This window comes from Pseudophryne corroboree, chromosome 7, assembly GCF_028390025.1.
Source record: "Pseudophryne corroboree isolate aPseCor3 chromosome 7, aPseCor3.hap2, whole genome shotgun sequence".
NCBI lineage: Eukaryota > Metazoa > Chordata > Amphibia > Anura > Myobatrachidae > Pseudophryne > Pseudophryne corroboree.
The window spans coordinates 485,769,496-485,788,086 of record NC_086450.1 but is presented as its reverse complement, the minus strand read 5'-3'; the positions used below and the strand labels follow the sequence as shown (position 1 = coordinate 485,788,086).

Here is an 18,591-nt window from a genome sequence, read left to right as displayed (position 1 = left end):
AACTTACTGTCAGACTCGAGTTTGTCTGTGTCCCCGGAAGGGGCGCTAGTGGGTCAGTGGAGGTGGAAGGGAGAAAGCGAGGAGGCTGGATTAAATTTCTGCGCATGGGCGCAATGATATTTATTATACAGCAAGTTCACAACGGCAGTAGAAAATAAACAGTAATAAATGCAAATGTCAATAGTGCAGCGTGGAAGCTGAAAGTCTATGGCAACGGAAACATGGCAAATGGATGAATGGTAACTGATGAATGATAACTGGTAATAATAATAACAGATGAAAGTATATTGATGAATAATAACTTGGCAGGAGATAAACTGGTATGGGAACCAGAGCAGTTTAAAACGTGGAGCCAGCAGAGATGGTAATGAATGGCAAACCTGGTAGCAGAGGTAGGAAACTGACAATGTCCACAGTGCGGGTGATGAGGCACTGGCAGCAAGCAAGCTGTATCACAGGTGGAGAGATGGAACACACCTGGAGTCAGTCTCTACTGCTAGGCTGAAGCACACTGAGTTGGTAATTAGTGTGAAGCCTGTAAACAGAAGCAGGTGTTGCTGAGGCTTGTAGTTCCACGGAGCTGTGAGAGGTAAACAGGAGCACAGAGTCACAGGTAGATAACCAGGAACACGGAACAACAGGTAGGTATCCAGGAACACGGAGGAACAGGAACCAGATCCAGACACATGGGTCGCAGGAGTGACACAAAGTTCAGGATGCCTGCAGACTGATCCTGCAGCTCTTAATATACCCCCTGTTGTACAGTCATTGGTGGGAGTGAGGAAAGTGGGTGCGGCCAAGCACCGGATTGGCCGCCGTGCTCTGACTGATGGAGACTGTCATGGCGGCGCCCATGCCGCGGCCTAGCGGTAACGCGGCGTGCTACATGCCCGCTGTCACAGGAGCGCTCCCAGGCCCAGGATGATGTCTGATGGCAGAGGTGCGGATGACAGTAGAACACAGGGACCCAGGACGGAGTCCGCACCGGTGGACAGATGTGACCGTGGTGAGTCGATTCCTGACATTAGTGCTTTGTTTATCAGTCTTTCGGACATAAACTTCTTTCCAATTAGCCTTGGATACATCTGGCGTTGCCTTGTCCTTGAACACGTCATACTTTAAAACAAGATATTCGAGGTATAAAGTCTGAATATATCTGTCCAATATTTTTAAGGGCACATGAACCCATTTTGTAATTAACAGTAAATATCTTAATCAATGCAAAAAAGCGTGAATCAATATATTTGCTATACTGCGGAAGCTCCTTCACCATCATTTCCCCTCTTTTTGATTCCACTTTTTCTCCCTATTCTACCTACACTAGGCCTGAACTATTCCCTTTCAGTAAACCAGTCCCCTGGACTTATAGTCCAAACCTTGGGGATTACCCCTAACAACAACCAAAGGATAAGCAACTTCATTCTTCTGGCTGGAGAGTCACTGTCAACTTCTTCGAGTGGGATGCATGTAATCAGGTATCACGACCTTTCACCTTAATTTAAGGTAGACATGGTTAGCAGCACTTGATATGGACCATCATATCTTGGTTCAAAGGTCTTTCTCACATGTCTCTTTAAATAGACCCAATCTCCTGGATTTAGCTTATGCGTAGCTGATCCTTCTGGGTCTGGAATGGAAGAAAACACTCGGCAATGGTGGTTAGTCAATGTTTTACAGACCTCCTGTACATAACCTGTTAAATCACCATGATTATGTTGTAATTGTTGTGGATAATAACAACCTGTTCTTAGTGCTGACCCAACCAATATTTCATATGGAGTCAGTTTACTAGGTCTCATGGGTGTGGTCCTAATATTAAACAAGACTATAGGTAGGCATTCTGGCCAAGTTCTTTTGGTTTCTGTCATAATTTTCTGTAGTTTTAGCTTAAGGTCAAAGTTCAGATGTCCCCCCTCCCAATCGCCTGGGGGCGGTAAGGCACGTGGAAGGCATGCTGTACCCCCAAATCTTTCATTATATGCTGCATGACTTCTCCTGTGAAATGTCTACCTCTATCTGATTCTATAACCTCAGGTATCCGAAATCTACATCCTACTTCTGCTATCAGTTTCTTTGCATTGGTTTTTGCTGTGGCTTTGCTTACTGGCCAGGCTTCGGCCCAGTGACTAAACATGTCCGTTGTTACTAGTACATATTCATATGGACCGCTTCGTGGCAACTGTATATAGTTGATTTGTAGTCTTTGAAATGGGTAAGAGGCTTTGGGTATAGTTCCTAGAGGTGTCTTGGTTCTTTGTCCTGGATTGCTGATTCCACACATCCAGCATCCTGCTACAAAGTGTGTTGCAGCTTTATTGAAGCCTGGAGCTATCCAATGCTCTTGTACTCTATTCACCATGGCTTCCTTTGAATGATGTACTTGTCCATGAGCTACTTGTAACATAGGTGGAAATAGAGCTGCTGGTAGCCAGTACTTTAATTCTCTTGACTTCCAAAGTCCATGTTCATCTTCTTCTGCCCCCAATCGTCTCCATTTCTCCTTTTCTCCTTGTGATGTTTGTTGTTGAATTTTGATCAACTCCTCTTCACTGGGCATTTGCTTCACATCTTGAGCTACTAAGACTTGCTCAAGTTCTTTTGATTGTAAGGCAATTCTCTTGGCTTCTGCATCTGCAAATGCATTTCCTTTAGCTTCCATGGTTTGGCTCTTAGTATGTGCTTGTACCTTGATTATGCCAATCCTTTTAGGTAGTTCCAATGCTCTGAAGAGTTCCATAATCAAACTGGCATGTTTGATAGGTTTTCCGTTTGCACCTTTGAAGTCCCTACTTTTCCAAATAACAGCGTAATCCTGGGACTAGATATTAGCTGTCATGTTTTCAGCATGTATGCAGGCTCTGGTCATTGCTATGAGTTCTGCTTCTTGTGCTGTCATTCTTGGTAGCAATGGTCCAGAGTCTATGACTTCAGTTTCAGTTGTTACTGCATATCCTGTCCTTGGGGATCCATTATCATAATATCTTGATCCATCGACGAACAGGTTCATGTCTGGATTGTCCAGTGGTGTATCTTGGACATTAGGAAGAGGTAAAGTCTCTAATTCCATGAGGGCTAGGCAATTATGTGGAAATGTTTGTGCTGTATTTTCTGTGTCTGTAGCAGCATTTTCCTCCTCATCTGACAATTTACCATAATTGACCATTTCCCCCTCTCCTCCCCTCTTTTGAATCGTTGATGGGAAGGAGTGTAGCTGGGTTTAGTACAGTGCATCTTGTGATGGTGACATGGGAAGCGCTTAATAGTGCTACTTCATATTTGGCAAGTCTGGCTGCAGAAAGATGCTTGCTTTTTTCTTGACTTAGTATTTCTGTTACAGCGTGCGGTACTTGTATACACAGTGGATGATCAAGCACAATGATGTCTGTCACCTTTTCCTTCAGTATTGCTGCTGCTGCCACTGCTCGGACACAGGATGGTGCTCCTCTGATAATCGGATCCAGCTGGGCTGAATAGTATGCCACTGGCCTTTGTTTTGGTCCATATTTCTGGGTGAGCACCCCTAAAGAATGCCCTCTGTTTTCATGGCAGAATAGGTTAAAAGGCTTTTTGTAATCAGGCAATCCCAATGCTGGGGATGTTATTATGGCTTGCTTTAGTTTTCTTACTGCTTCTTCAATGGTGTCCCTGCTTTCTGCTGACGCCTCCTTTTTTGTTAATTCATATAGATGTTGCATCAGTAATGAAGCTGAGGGTATCCATTCTCTGCAATAACCAATAAGGCCCAGAAAAGCTCTGATTTCCTTTAATGTTCTTGGGGTTTTTGCTTGAGTTATTGCTTTTGTTCTTTCATCAGTAAGATGCCTTGTTCCTTGGGATATGCAGTGTCCTAAAAAGATAACTCTTTTCTGTACTAGCTGTAGTTTGGCTTTTGACACTCTGCAATCTTCTTCTGCCAAAAAGATGAGTAGTGATGCTGTTTCCTTTTTGCACTTCTCTTCTGTCTGTGCAGCAATAAGCAGATCATCGACATATTGAACTAACTGGGTGTCTGTAAAGTGCGGTCTCCATTTCTGCAGGATTAATGCCATTGCCTCTGAGAAATCTGATGGACTGGTTGCTCCCCCTTGGGGTAATCGTGTCCAACAATATTGTTTACCTTCGTGAGTGAATGTTAGAAACTTCTGGTTTTCCCATTCATCAGTAGATAATCTGTTTTTCTCTCCTTTTGAATCTTGAGATTCAACACCTTTATTGATTAATGTTGGAAAAGGGTTGCTGCGTTGAGGGTAATACATCTTCTGATGGTTACTTGTCGCACTTTGGCAGTGCTACTTCATACATGGGCAGCCTTGCCACTGACAGGTGTTTGGTTCTTGCTTGTTGAAGCTTCTCTGTACCTGCATGTGGACCCTGGATGATAAGTTCATGATTCAGCACTATGCCTGTGCTCTTGTCCTCTTCTAGGACTTCTGATTCATCACTGTGTCTGTGCTCTTATACTCTTCTAGGACTGTTGCTGCTATCACTGCTCTGATGCCGGTAGGTGCTCTTTGATTACTGCTGTCAAGCTTGCTTGAATTGTAGGCCACTGGTCTTCTCCTCAGTCCATGATTTTGCATAAGGACTTCTATGTATGGCCTCCTTCTTTAATAGTCAGGTAGTTCTAGGGCTTGAGATGAGGCAACTGCTGTTTCCAATTTCTTCAATAGCTGAATTCATCTGTTGCTGTATGTAGGATGCGGACCCTCCTCCCTTTCAGTGTTGTCATACAATGCTTGCATGTAGACTGGTGCTAGAGGTATCCGTGTTCTGTAGTGTCCTACTAGGCCCAGGAATGATCATCTGACTTGCTTGACACTAGTTGGCATCTTAGCTTGCAGTCTGAATCTTTTCCTTCTCACTTTTGTTAGATGTCGGGTACCTTGGGATTCCTAGGAAGATAACCTCTTGCTTGACTAGCTGCAATTTCTCCTTCTGAGGCTCTGCAGCCTTGGTCTTCCAGAAACTTCACTAAGGACACTGCCCCTTCTTGGTACTTCTTTTAGTGGTGGTGGCAATCAGCAGTTCATTCACATCCTGTATTTAGCTGTGTGTTTTGTGGATAAATCACTTGGTGATATAGCCCCTCCACATGGCTATCCTGGTCTAGTAGTATTGCTTCCTTTCTTCTACAACTGGTACTGCGGGAATGAGCCAATGCTGAACTTCTGTTTTAACTTGCTTCTAAATGGCTTTTTGTTCTTTCCTTTGATAAGTTGCTGGAAAGTTAAACTTCTGCTGGTGTGTACTGTATTCTCCTTGGATAAGCTTTAGTACATTGTGCTTCAGCAAAGTCACTGGACATGTACTCCGAGGTAAAGAACTGGGCTGGTATTGGTGACTGTATTTCTTTCATCTCCTGTCCTTTTAAGAATTTCTGATATCATCAGTTCTTGTGGTATCTCCCTCTGCTGTCTTCTGCGTGTGCTGGCTCCAGTATTCATTAGGCACAAACGTATTTCTCCAGTGGGCAAGGTGACTGTAATCATACCTTCTGCTGTTTCCTCTGGAGACATTATGTTCACTGGGGAGTACCTGAAGAAGCTTGTACTTCATATTGGCAGAAGAAGCATCATTAATTTGTCTTCTGGAACTTTTTCTGTCTTGTTCCTTATTATTTGCTTTGAACCCCGGAGCTTCTGTTGCTTTAAATCATGGCATTATCTCTGTAATCTTGCCATGTAGTACTGACCACTTGTCAGATGTCTTTCTTTGTCCTTCTTAAAGCAGACTTCATTTAGTCTCCAAACTTTCATGCGGCCTTCATATTGTTTCTCAACTTTTCTTTTTCCAATCACCTCTCTTTATGATTCATTCATTATTCTCCATACTTTGTCCTTTCTTTACTTGCATATTCTTTCTCACTGCTGCTGGCATGTCATCTTCTTAGTCCAAGTCCACCCAGGCTGGTGTTTAACATAATGATGTTTATGCTGGGAGTTGTTGTTCCTCTTTGTCTTACTTTTCCTGTGAGAGATAGTCTTGTAAAGCAGCTTGTATTTCAGGTTACATCTTTGCTTTCTTGCAGGGGTAGGGATTAACCTCCCAATCCAGTTGTTGCAATGGCTTGATCTGTAAGTAAACGTAGAGGAATCTGGTTGTGCATAAAAACAGCTCTTGAAACCCTTGGGTCTCCGGTGGGTAAAGTCAGTTTTATCGAACTGCCAGTGGTGACTGATTACACTGTTGCCGACACAGGAGTTGCACACCTTCATATTCTATCATCTTGTGTGTCGTATAGTGACTTTATCATAGTAAGTTCTGATGGACTCAGTCTTCTCCTGTTTCAAGTCTGGGGCTGCTGGTGCCCTGAGTGTCTGTGCATGACACCATCTCTTAAGTCTTGTCATGTACATCTTTCCACTTTCAAACGTTGTTCTATTTTCCTCTGTTGGAACGTCCGTTATGGCTGGGCAATCATCTACTGCATCTGCTTTTAACATAGTGCTTACTGTTTGGGCAGTTGCTGGTCCTAGTATAGCCTCACACAACTGGTGTTAGTCGACCCATGCCGGTGTCCATATGGTTAGAATTCTTTCCACATAGGCATAAAATGCTGTTGGGTTTTTTCTAGGATCTGGGGACTCTGCAACTATATTTGCGAGGCCATTGCCATACCATAGTTTGTGGTGTTGGCTCTGTACGATGTATGGTTCGTTCGTACTGGCTGCATTATCTGGGTTGCGTATTCTCTGTACTTGTGCTGGATACAGAGAAACAGGCAATGATGACCGTCTTTCAGTATTTCTAGTCGCATAGATATCTTGGCATGGTGGTTCATGGGGTGAAATCCAGTTTCCACAATTTGGGCAATGTTCATATCCTTCTGGAACGCAAAACTGACATACCGGACACAATCTTTCTGGAAAATATGTCAGTTTATTCTGTACATTATGTACCTGGGCATGAAAAGCTGTAGAGGCTGTGTCTTGACCCCTTGCTTCTCCTCTTCACCTGATTTGCACCCTTTCGCCTATAGTTCCTGATTGTGGACAATTGTTTACTGGACTCATAGCTTGATTCCAGGTGTCTACCACTCGTTTAAACATGAGGGGAACTTTAGGTGCCCAGTTTCTTTGTTTGATCTTGTTGGGGTTTCTTGTGATAAAGTATCAGGACACTGGGGCATACTCTGTACACATAGCTCAGGTAAATCATTCGGGTTTTCAACCACTGGTCCTTCCAAGATAGGGCTGATTATTCGCCACTCTTTTCCTGGTTCATCTCTTTACAATTTCACTGTTAGTGAGCTTGCAGATGATTCAATTCTGTTCATACTAGGGGTACCTGGGTGTGCATGCATGTCTGGGTATAGGGGTGGGGTATAGTGTGGAGGTGCTGTTGCTGGACTAGGTCTCAGTGGTCATTAATTCACTTGGTACCTCTTGCTGCTTTAAAATTGTTCGGCTTGCTCCCGAGTCTATAATGCATTGATATTGGTGACCTGTTGGCAGTACAAGGGTCACTTGATCATTTTCTTGTTCAGATGGTGTTTTGGCAGGGAGGTACCTCGGGAAGCCACTTCTTCATGCTTTAGGTTTTTGTTGCTGGTTTTCACACCATTCCTTGTATTTTCTGCAATTCTTCTTGAAATGTCCTTTTTGCTTGCAGAAATAACACTTTCTGTCATCTTGCTTGGTTCCTTCTTTTGAGTTCCTTCCTGTGGCCCCTTGCGTTGGGCTTCTTATTTTCCACTTGCTTTGTTCCTGGACAACGTGAACTGTTACCTTCGGTATGGCATTCTTTTCTTTGGCTTTTCTTATTTTTTTCATTTTCTCTTTCTTGTGCTACAGTGATCCAGATGGATACTTGATCTCTACAATTATACTTAATTATCCAACTCTTGTTACAGGAGGCAAATTTTTCCCATTTCTCTAAGTCTAGTGTCCCTTCTGAAAATTTTACTTATTCCTTTCAAAGCTTTCCTTCCCTCCCTGTTACTAACAATATCCACGGGTTTGTCGGGCCCTGACATCTTTACAGACCGCGCTCCCATGCCTGGGTGAACGTGCGCGAACCCCTCCTGATGTGGTATTTTAGTAACTCCTTTTGAGGGACTTAAAATCTCCTTTTAGAGCTTTTCACCCCTCCCTGTTACTAACAATATCCACAGGTTTGAACCCATCCTGTTGTGGTATTTTAGCAACCCCTTTTGAGGGACTTAAAATCTCCTTTTAGAGCTTTCCTCCCCTCCCTGTTACTAACAATATCCACGGGTTTGAACCCATCCTGTTGTGGTATTTTAGCAACCCCTTATGAGGGAATTAAAATCTCCTTGTGAGACGCTGACTCTGAAGAATCTCTTCTATCCTTGTACCTAAAAAGCTCCTAAATCCATCTGTGGACAAATGACTGGGGTTGTAGTGTTGCCCCTTCCTCCCTGTGTTGGTGGAAAATCTGTTAGTACTGCTCCCCAAGTGAGACCTGCATAATAGATTGATTCTTCTGGATCACTGAGATGCGTCCCTAATATTATTGTTAAGTTACTCCAAGGGTCTATCCCCCTGCCTATATAGACTCCTGCTTGTACCAGTACCTCTGTTGTTCCTTGTGTTCTTGGTAAACTCCCCACTATTCTTGGAATATGTTCACCTTGTGTCTCTTTCAGACAGTAGCTGTTCTTTATTACTGACCCAATCCTACCCCTTAACTGTCTTGCATAGGGACATACAATATATACAGTACAATGTGTGCAGGAGAATCTAGTTACACTGGTTTCATTATTCAGCAGACAACCCGACTCCCCCCCACCTTTTCAAAAGCATATTGGCAGAGTACATACAACAGTGCAAGGATACAAAAACAAGGATGACAGTATATGCTATATCTGTTATCTGTGTGCACGGCAGCTGTTTGAGGCTGCACGGGCAAACGGGTCTTAGACCTGGGATTATGTGGTTCCTAGGCCAATAGGTTATGATGTTAGATCAATCATTCTTAATGTAATGTTCCAACAATTCCCTTTTTTAAATGACAACCTATTTTACAATAAAATTCATCATCATTTTCCACATAACCAAATGAGACTTCAGTGCTTGTAATTGCCACCAATCTCGGTGCTACAGACCCTTTGTATTTTCTTAACACAACAACACAGGTACAAGATTTGCATACACCTCTTTGGTTATTTCTCAATTCAAACTGGTTATCAGCATTAGAATACACCTTGGCCATACGCCACCTTTTAAAAATGTAAAATTTTTCTGGATATTTGATTAATTCCCCCTGTACACTTGTGACAAATTAGCTGAAGATATTTACCCACAATTCAACAATATAACATAAATGTATGGTACCTTAAAAAATTTCTTCTGACTGACACTGGGCTCTTTAAGATATTCTCTGACCTTCCCGACTAGACTTCCGCAGATTCATTCAAGAAACGCTGATTCAAGTGAGCAGGTAGAAATCTACACATTAAATCTCACTTACCGGTTTTTTTTATCAGCGGTTCCTGAAAGATCAGAGGATTTGTTGTCAGTGGAGGAGATGCTGGAATATCTCCGGACGATGCTCCCAAAAATGTTAGGGTATGTTAACCTATTCAGGTCTGGTCTATAAACTTTCTTCAGTAATCAGTCAGAATTCTGTTTCTTTTGCAACCGGTTGGAGATCAGTGAATGAAAAGGTGACACAGGATCATGTGTAACCTAAGCAGTCCATAGTTGACCTGGCTTAGGGGCCATATAAGGTTTATTTTTATAGCTCAAAGACAAAGGATTCATGTCATGCCAATACATTTAGCCAATCAGAATACACCATGTATGTCTCAAAAACTGTAATACATCAATTGTCATACAAGATTATAATTAGCAATTAGAACATTCTAGAAAATGGTTAGTGCTTCGTTTATCAGTCTTTCGGACATAAACTTCTTTCCAATTAGCCTTGGATACATCTGGCGTTGCCTTGTCCTTGAACACGTCATACTTTAAAACAAGATATTCGAGGTATAAAGTCTGAATATATCTGTCCAATATTTTTGGGCACATGAACCCATTTTGCGATTAACAGTAAATATCTTAATCAATGCAAAAAAGCGTGAATCAATATATTTGCTATACTGCGGAAGCTCCTACACCATCAGGAGCAAGTTGATGGATGCCTGGAGCATATCTGTCCAGCTAGGTCGCCGCCTCCCGTGGAGAACTGAAGAACTTGGTTTCCCCGTCTGCAACCACCCGCAATCTGGAGGGAAACAACATCGAGTAGGGAAGATTCAAGTCACGAAGACGCCATTTAATAGGCAGAAACTGTGCCCGGTCTTTCTGGACATCCACTGCAAAATCTGGGAATGCCGACACCCGTACACCATTCCGAAGCAGGGGGCCCTTCGTGCGACCTAGGCGTAGCACAGAGTCCCGGTCTTTGTAATGCAAAAATTTGGCTATGAAAGTTCGTGGTGGGGTGCCTGGAGGTAAAGGCCGGCAAGGTACTCTATGGGCCCGTTCCACCGCAAACTGAGAGGTGAAGGATTCAGCACCATACGCCTCCTTGAGCCATGATTCCAAGAAATCTTCAGGGTGTGTCCCCTCTTCCCTTTCAGGCAGGCCCACAAACCACACATTGTTTCTACGGAGGAGCCCCTCCATATCCAGAAGCTTGGTTTGCATTGTTGAAACTTGCCGAGAGACCGACGATCACGGACTGCTTTAGGGGGCCACAGAGATTTTCCAGATTGGAAACCCGCGTCTCGGCTTCTCCCACTCTCTCCCGGATTCTTTGGACATCCTGACGTAGTAAAGAAAGATCGCACTGCATCTTCTCCATCTTGTCTGACAAGCGTTGTTCGCTGTCCGCTATCGCCTCTAGTACCTGCTGGATAGATGGAGCGGAGGGCTGCATAGCGGTGCCCGAGTCGGCCCCAGCCGAGGGAACAGGGCAGGTAGGATGGGATGATTTGGGAGATGGCTGCGCCGGCTGGGTGGCAGATTGGCGGGCATATTTCTCCAACTTGGCCACAGTCGCACTTTGACCGCCTTTTACCATATTAGTGCAACTGAAACCACCAACCAGGTACAACGCAGATCCAATCGGACTCAGCCGGCACGCACGTTCCAAGTAGTCAGTGTCAGAGGGCCCAACAGCGAGCGGGGAATGTAGTATCAAATGTGCCCCAAAGCAGCCGGTGGTATACAGGAGAGGTAAGCCAGGAGGTTCCAGGGGTACAGGAAAGGAGTGAACCGAGGCAGTATTAAGGCAGTGTGTTAGGGAGCAGGGCAGCGCGCCCACAGGCCCCTCAATCAGCCCCTGAGTATCAGTGCAGTGTTATATGCTGTTTCCAAAATGGCCACCGGGCCCACAGCCTCCCCTCTACCCCCGCAGCTCAGAATTCCCAGGCACCAGGGGACAGTAATAGCAGGGCAATATTATTGGGTGCAGGGGGGTGCCGCGTCCACCAGGCACTGTGCAGCTTTCAGTGTTCGCCGCAGGGATGCGCCTGCGTGCGCCCGCGGCAGCGTGGCAAAGCGCCACCAAACTTGAGGCCGGGGATGTTCCTGCGGCCTAGGCCGGAAGTGCGGGCAGCAGCCGGCGCAGCCAGACAGCGCTCTCCGCAGTAAAATTACCCAAAAATCAAAATTAAAAGCGTCTGATGAGAAGCGTAAACTTGCCAATATGCCATTTACGACACGGAGTGGCAAGGAACGGCTGAGGCCCTGGCCTATGTTCATGGCTAGTGGTTCAGATTCACATGAGGATGGAAGCACTCATCCTCTCGCTAGAAAACTGCAGTGCCACTCCTAGATGGGCCAGGTGTTTGTGTCGGCCACTTGGGTTGCTTAGCTTAGCCATCTAGCGACCTTGGTGCACCTCTTTTTTTCTTTGCATCATGTGTTGTTTGGGGACTATTTTTTGAAGTGCCATCCTGTCTGACACTGCAGTGCCACTCCTAGATGGGCCAGGTGTTTGTGTCGACCACTTGGGTCGCTAAGCTTAGCCATCCAGCTACCTTGGTGCTCCTCTTTTTTTCTTTGCATCATGTGCTGTATGGGGACTATTATATGAAGTGCCATCCAGTCTGACACTGCAGTGCCACTCCTAGATGGGCCAGGTGTTTGTGTCGGCCACTTGGGTCGCTTAGCTTAGCCATCCAGTGACCTTGGTGCACCTCTTATTTTCTTTGCATCATGTGCTGTTTGGGGACAATTTTTTGAAGTGCCATCCTGTCTGCCACTGCAGTGCCACTCCTAGATGGGCCAGGTGTTTGTGTCGGCGACTTGGGTCACTTAGCTTAGCCATCCAGCGACTTTGGTGCACCTCTTTTTTTCTTTGCATCATGTGCTGTTTAGGGACTATTTTTTAAAGTGCCATCCTGTCTGACACTGCAGTGCCACTCCTAGGTGGGCCAAGTGTTTGTGTCGACCACTTGGGTCGCTTAGCTTAGCCATCCAGCGGCATTGGTGCACCTCTTTTTTTCTTTGCATCACGTGCTGTTTGGGGACTATTTTTTGAAGTGCCATCCTACCTGACATTGTAGTGCCACTCCTAGATGGGCCAGGTGTTTGTGTCGGCCACTTGAGTTGCTTAGCTTAGCCATCCAGCGACCTTGGTGCACCTATATTTTTCTTTGCATCATGTGCTGTTTGGGGACTATTTTTTGAAGTGCCATCCTGTCTGACACTGCAGTCCCACTCCTAGATGGGCCAGGTGTTTGTGTCGGCCACCTGGGTCACTTAGCTTAGCCATCCAGCGACCTTGGTGCACCTCTTTTTTTCTTTGCATCATGTGCTGTTTGGGGACTATTTTTTGAAGTGCCATCTTACCTGACACTGTAGTGCCACTCCTAGATGGGCCAGGTGTTTGTGTCGGCCACTTGAGTCGCTTAGCTTAGTCACACAGCAACCTCATTGCGCCTCTTTTTTTCTTTGCATCATGTGCTGTTTGGGGACTATTTTTTAAATCTGCCATCCTGTCTGACACTGCAGTGCCACTCCTAGATGGGCCAGGTGTTTGTGTCGGCCACTTGGGTTGCTTAGCTTAGCCATCCAGCGACTTTGGTGCACCTATTTTTTTCTTTGCATCATGTGCTGTTTGGGGACTATTTTTTGAAGTGCCATCCTGTCTGACACTGCAGTGCCACTCCTAGATGGGCCAGGTGTTTGTGTCGGCCACCTGGGTCGCTTAGCTTAGCCATCCAGTGACCTTGGTGCACCTCTTTTTTTCTTTGCATCATGTGCTGTTTGGGGACTATTTTTTGAAGTGACATCCTGTCTGACACTGCAGTGCCACTCCTAGATGTGCCAGGTGTTTGTGTCGGCCACGTGGGTCGCTTAGCTTAGCCATCCAGCGACCTTGGTGCACCTCTTTTTTTCTTTGCATCATGTGCTGTTTGGGGACTATTTTTTGAAGTGCCATCCTGTCTGACACTGTAGTACCACTCCTAGTGGGCCAGGTGTTTGTGTCGACCACTTGGGTCGCTTAGCTTAGCCATCCAGCGGCCTTGGTGCACCTCTTTTTTTCTTTGCATCATGTGCTGTTTGGGGACTATTTTTTGAAGTGCCATCCTGTCTGACACTGTAGTACCACTCCTAGTGGGCCAGGTGTTTGTGTCGGCCACTTGAGTCGCTTAGCTTAGTCACACAGCGACCTCATTGCGCCTCATTTTTTCTTTGCATCATGTGCTGTTTGGGGACTATTTTTTAAATCTGCCATCCTGTCTGCCACTGCAGTGACACTCCTAGATGGGCCAGGTGTTTGTGTCGGCCAATTGGGTCACTTAGCTTAGCCATCCAGCGAACTCGGTGCAAATTTTAGGACTAAAAATAATATTGTGAGGTGTGAGGTGTTCAGAATAGACTGGAACTAAGTGGAAATTATGGTTATTGAGGTTAATAATACTATAGGATCAAAATGACCCCCAAATTCTATGATTTAAGCTGTTTTTGAGGGGTTTTTGTAAAAAAACACCCAAATCCAAAACACACCCAAATCTGACAAAACATTTTCAGGGAGATTTTGCCAAAACGCGTCCGAATCCAAAACACGGCTGTGGAACCGAATCCAAAACCAAAACACAATACCCAAAAAATTTCCGGTGCACATCACTAATTTATTTGCAGTTTCTTATATAGCGCAGTATGTTCTGTTGCGCTTTACAATTAGATAAGGAGAGAGAGAGAGATTTAATGAGAATGGAAATATAGTAAAAATATTCTGGCACTTACCACACTGTGTATGTGTCACTTGCCTCATGGGTGGGGAGGGTGCCTGCATTTGCTGTGTGGAATTGGCAATGTTGCAGTTTGTGCCCGGTTGCCTCCTCCTGCCGCTCTTCTATCATGCTGTGGTTCCAGTTACGACTGTTCCAGCCGGGTACAGTGTTCCTCCTGCTCCTCATGGATCATGTATGGCTGCTACACCAGAGATAGAACAGGGGGGTGGGGTCAGAACCGCGGGGCCCCTCAGAACACGGGTGTACTCTTTGCACCCCTATGTTGCCAAGTCTGCTGACACACACACACACACACACTAACACATACACACACTCTAACACACACTGTCAAATACACTGACACATCTTACCTTCTCCTTCCTGGCCGGGCTTCATGGGATTGCTGATGTTAGATATCCACCTGCATGGCTGCACACAGATCGCCGGGTCCAGGGAAAGTTGGGGGTGTGGCCTAATCGTGGACCCCCATGGCCACGCCCACTTTGAGAGAAAAACCCTCCATATAAGCAGGAACTACCTGGTCATGGCAGAGGGAGAGGAGGCGTACGGCACAGGACCTGAGTCACTGCAGACAGAGCAGCAAGCTGGGCTCGTCGGCGGGCCACAGCGATCACTACTCCACAGTGCTGCAGCAGGTGAGGGGGGTGCCGCACATTAGGGGGTGCCCTATGTGCGCACGCCTATGGGAAGGAGGAGGAGGTAGGTGGAGGAGGGAGCCGCAGCAGCGCTTTTTTATTGATTGAGGAGCTGCTGCGGCTCCCTCCTCCACCTCCCTCCTCCTCCTTCCCCCCGTGTCCGCTGCGCTCCTCTCCGGGTGGCTGTGTGCTGCAGGCAGCGGTTGCTCGCAGCACACAGGGGCATGTAATGAGTCAGTTTGACTCATTACATGCTTTGGGCCCCTGGACAGTGGCGGGCCCCAGTGCAACGCACTGGTTGCACTGGCGGTAGTTCCGCCTCTGGGTTTGCACATAAATTATCCTCCCAGAGACTCAAATACAATGTACCAGATGGCCTTGTTTACGCAAAGCTTTGAAATCCTATGAAGTAGGCAAATACCTTTGTTTACCCCTATTGTTCTAGAGTTGTCCAGTATCTGTCGAAGACAATAAATACTGGATTGTCATTGTCTTATCTGAAGACAGGATAAACAGAAAGACAATATCCAGGAACCTAGGTTGACTGAAGAGAAACTCAATTAGCAATAGCTAACAAATTACAGACCAGACATTTAGAAATCTGAGGTAATAACATTTATAGTCTAAACTCTCAGAGAGATATATATATATATATATAGTACAGAAATATCCTTGTCTTGCGCTCATAGAACCAGCAGCACTACAGGTGAGACCTCCGTTGCCAGATCTCAAACAAACATAAGATAGAAAAAACAGATCCTGAGCGCGCTCTGTTGGATGTATAGATATGGCGGAAGTCCTTCCAAGTAGGTATATCTTATACTATGGATAACTGAATTTCTTGGGTTTCTGCAGTGGATAACCCCTCACCAGAAAGTCACCCAAACAAATGGCCCAAGGCCAGTTAGAATAAAAATATTTAATGCAAAGAAATTCATAAAAGTCTTTAGCGAATTTCACAACAGGTTAAACATAGATTTTAATAACTCTGACAACAGAGACATCCAGTAGAGAGATGTGAAAACTCCCTCACCTTAGCAAGGTGTGCACTTGGCAAAGGGAGTAATTTTCTTAACTGGAATACTGACTATTGACTGATAAACCCATATATATATTCCTAACAAATTGTAATAGCAGGAGTTTGTGTGTATGTGTATGTATGTATGTGTTTATATATATATATATATATATATATATATAGATATGTATATAGATATGTATGGATATATGTATATCTTGAGGATGGAAATAGATAATCATATCATGTGTGGGATCATATTGTTCAGAGGCACGTAAACATTAATATGATGGGTATAAGAATATTATCATATATTGCAACATTAAGTTTTTAAGAATACCAGATTTATGTATGATTAATGTAATGGGTTTAACTGGTCATGTGGCGGGAACTCAGATGCAAACAACAGAAATCACATCTCAAGTCTTAGCCATCGCCCACCTCTTGAGCTGACCAATGATCCCCGGTGCACAGGATTTGTTCCACCCCCGAACCAATGGAAGAAGAGCACACAGTGTCTATTGTATTATGCTTTGATCCACTGTATAAAAAGCCAGCTGCAGGCCAGGTCACTATCACAGACTCTGAAGGTCATCTCCCTTGATGACTGAGGACCGGCCGGGAAGCGCAAGCGAAACCAAAAATGTATGTACCATTGACTGTAGTCATTTTTCTATTGCATTGTATTGTATTGTATTGTTATTGTAACCCCCTTTCAGTAATTATATGTTGGTGTGTCGGAACCAAGCATCTTAAATACAATCTGGTGTCGTGTCTCCTTTCTCTGCTAAGGTTATAAGTGTATTTCTGTCACGTGTAGCTGCAGAGTGCTCACAGCGTGTCTTTGGGTGTGTACGCACTGCATGTACTTTGTACGGCCAGCGCGGCGTTTGTACGCAAAGTACGTACACAGTACAGGGCTTTGTACGCTAATGGTGTAAAAAGTACATAGGCTAAGGATTGATTACAGCGGCCGCAGCGGCTCCATTTAAATTGTATTGAATGTCTTTTTAAAGTGTTGCTTTTAGTCCTGTATGTAAATCGACATTTACTGTATAACGGGCAGTACTACTGTGTTGGCATTATGTGTAAGGGACTCTACTACCATGTGAGCATAATATTAAAGGGGCAGTACTAGTGTCACAGTTGTTAGGATAACTGTCATAACATCAAGTCATGACCACCCAACTCAAAAGGCGTTCTGAGAGCGGGCGGTCATGACTTGATGTTATTTCAGTTATCCTAACATTTTAAATATATCAGTCTGCCTCCACCAAAGGCTTCGGGGCTCCTCCCACAGTGGCTTTTCAGTTATGCATACAGGATATACACTTTAAATATCAGTAGCATGGGCCTCCCAAGGCCATATATTAAGAACACAGAATATCGGAACAAGAAATTAAATTTGAATTTCAAGAATAACTTCAGAGTTTACAGTTACAAAAAGAGCTAAAAAGATTATTAGGATTATTTAATAAAAAGGATGTCATAAGTCATTAGTAGTCGGGTGTCAGCAGGTGATGGGTGTGTCATACCTGTTTCTTTCCCACCGCCATCTATCTCAGCCTCCTGAGGAACTCCGGATGTGCGTCTTCCCTTAATGCAGGCAGAATGATGAGTACCCCCCCCCCCCCCCACACACACACACACACACACACACACACACACACACACACACACACACACACACACACACAGAGCCGCAACTAGGGGGGGGGGGCTAGGGGGGCACGCGACCTGGGCGCGGAAAAGGAGAGGGCACCGGCGCGTGGCAGTAAGCGGGAACTACCACTGGTAGTGCAGGACGGCGCAGGGTAAATCCGTGACACCATTAAACGAATAATTGTTCCTCACAAATAATGTCTGCTGCCTCTGGGAAAAGGTCATTGTTCCTTTGGTAGGTTCTGATGGGTGTAGTATGGCTGACCGAAGGGTTCGGGATCCCGAAGGAGGTCATGTGACCGTCGGTCTCCCGAATGCCAATCACATGAATACCACTCATTCTGATAAGAGGTGAAGCCATATGCATTTCTATAATGGGTGCAGTGTGTGCAGTGCACATGGGCGCCTAAATCTGGGGGGGGGGGGGGGGAGGTCACACACCGCACACATATAGTATACATACCACTCCGGTGTCCCGTGGCGGTGGCCCTGCAGGCACAAATCACTTGGAAGATGGCCACCATTGCCATTTCAGAGTGATTTGCGCATACGCATTGGAGATGTGAGATTCTGTGAACTATGATGATTGAAATCATATAGATATACAGGAGGGGTATTTAGCACATTAAGCTTATTTCACATTATTATTTTTTAGTGCATCTCTTGTGTATGGAATATCCTAATTAGCTCCTGAACCTGATACTAAAACACCCTTTTCTCTCCCACATTACTAATTACTAGGACAACTCTCACTGTTAATAAGAAATTGAGCAGAATACTGACAATTTATACATTTTTGATCTGTATTCCCAGAAAAAGTTGTATTAACAGGTTACTTGCCAACAGTAATTAACAAGAGGGGATTTAACCAGAATTATTGTGCCCTGATGGATACATAGCGCTATACTAGGCAGCGGCAACAACCGAGATTGAGAACGCTAGCCACATGAGAATTATTATTACATTCACGCTGTTTGAATAGGCAATTTACCAACAGCAACTAACAAGAGGGCACTGAAAGTTACGTATTGTGTGCTATACCAGTACAATTGCATTGCATGAGGCAGCGTTGACAGCAGAGACTGAGATCGCTAGCCAGGTAC

General features: G+C 45.0%; 1 protein-coding gene across 1 annotated transcript in view; it reads right to left on the bottom strand.

The window, feature by feature from the left end:
- Positions 1-1,275: 1,275 nt before the first annotated feature.
- Positions 1,276-18,591, bottom strand: part of LOC134945669 (E3 ubiquitin/ISG15 ligase TRIM25-like) — a 201,522-nt gene continuing 184,206 nt past the window's right edge. Inside the window, exon 2 of the mRNA XM_063935110.1 lies at positions 1,276-1,627. Within this exon, the coding sequence (XP_063791180.1) occupies positions 1,598-1,627 (30 nt within the window). The 3' untranslated portion in view covers positions 1,276-1,597. The remainder of the gene's footprint in view (positions 1,628-18,591) is intronic.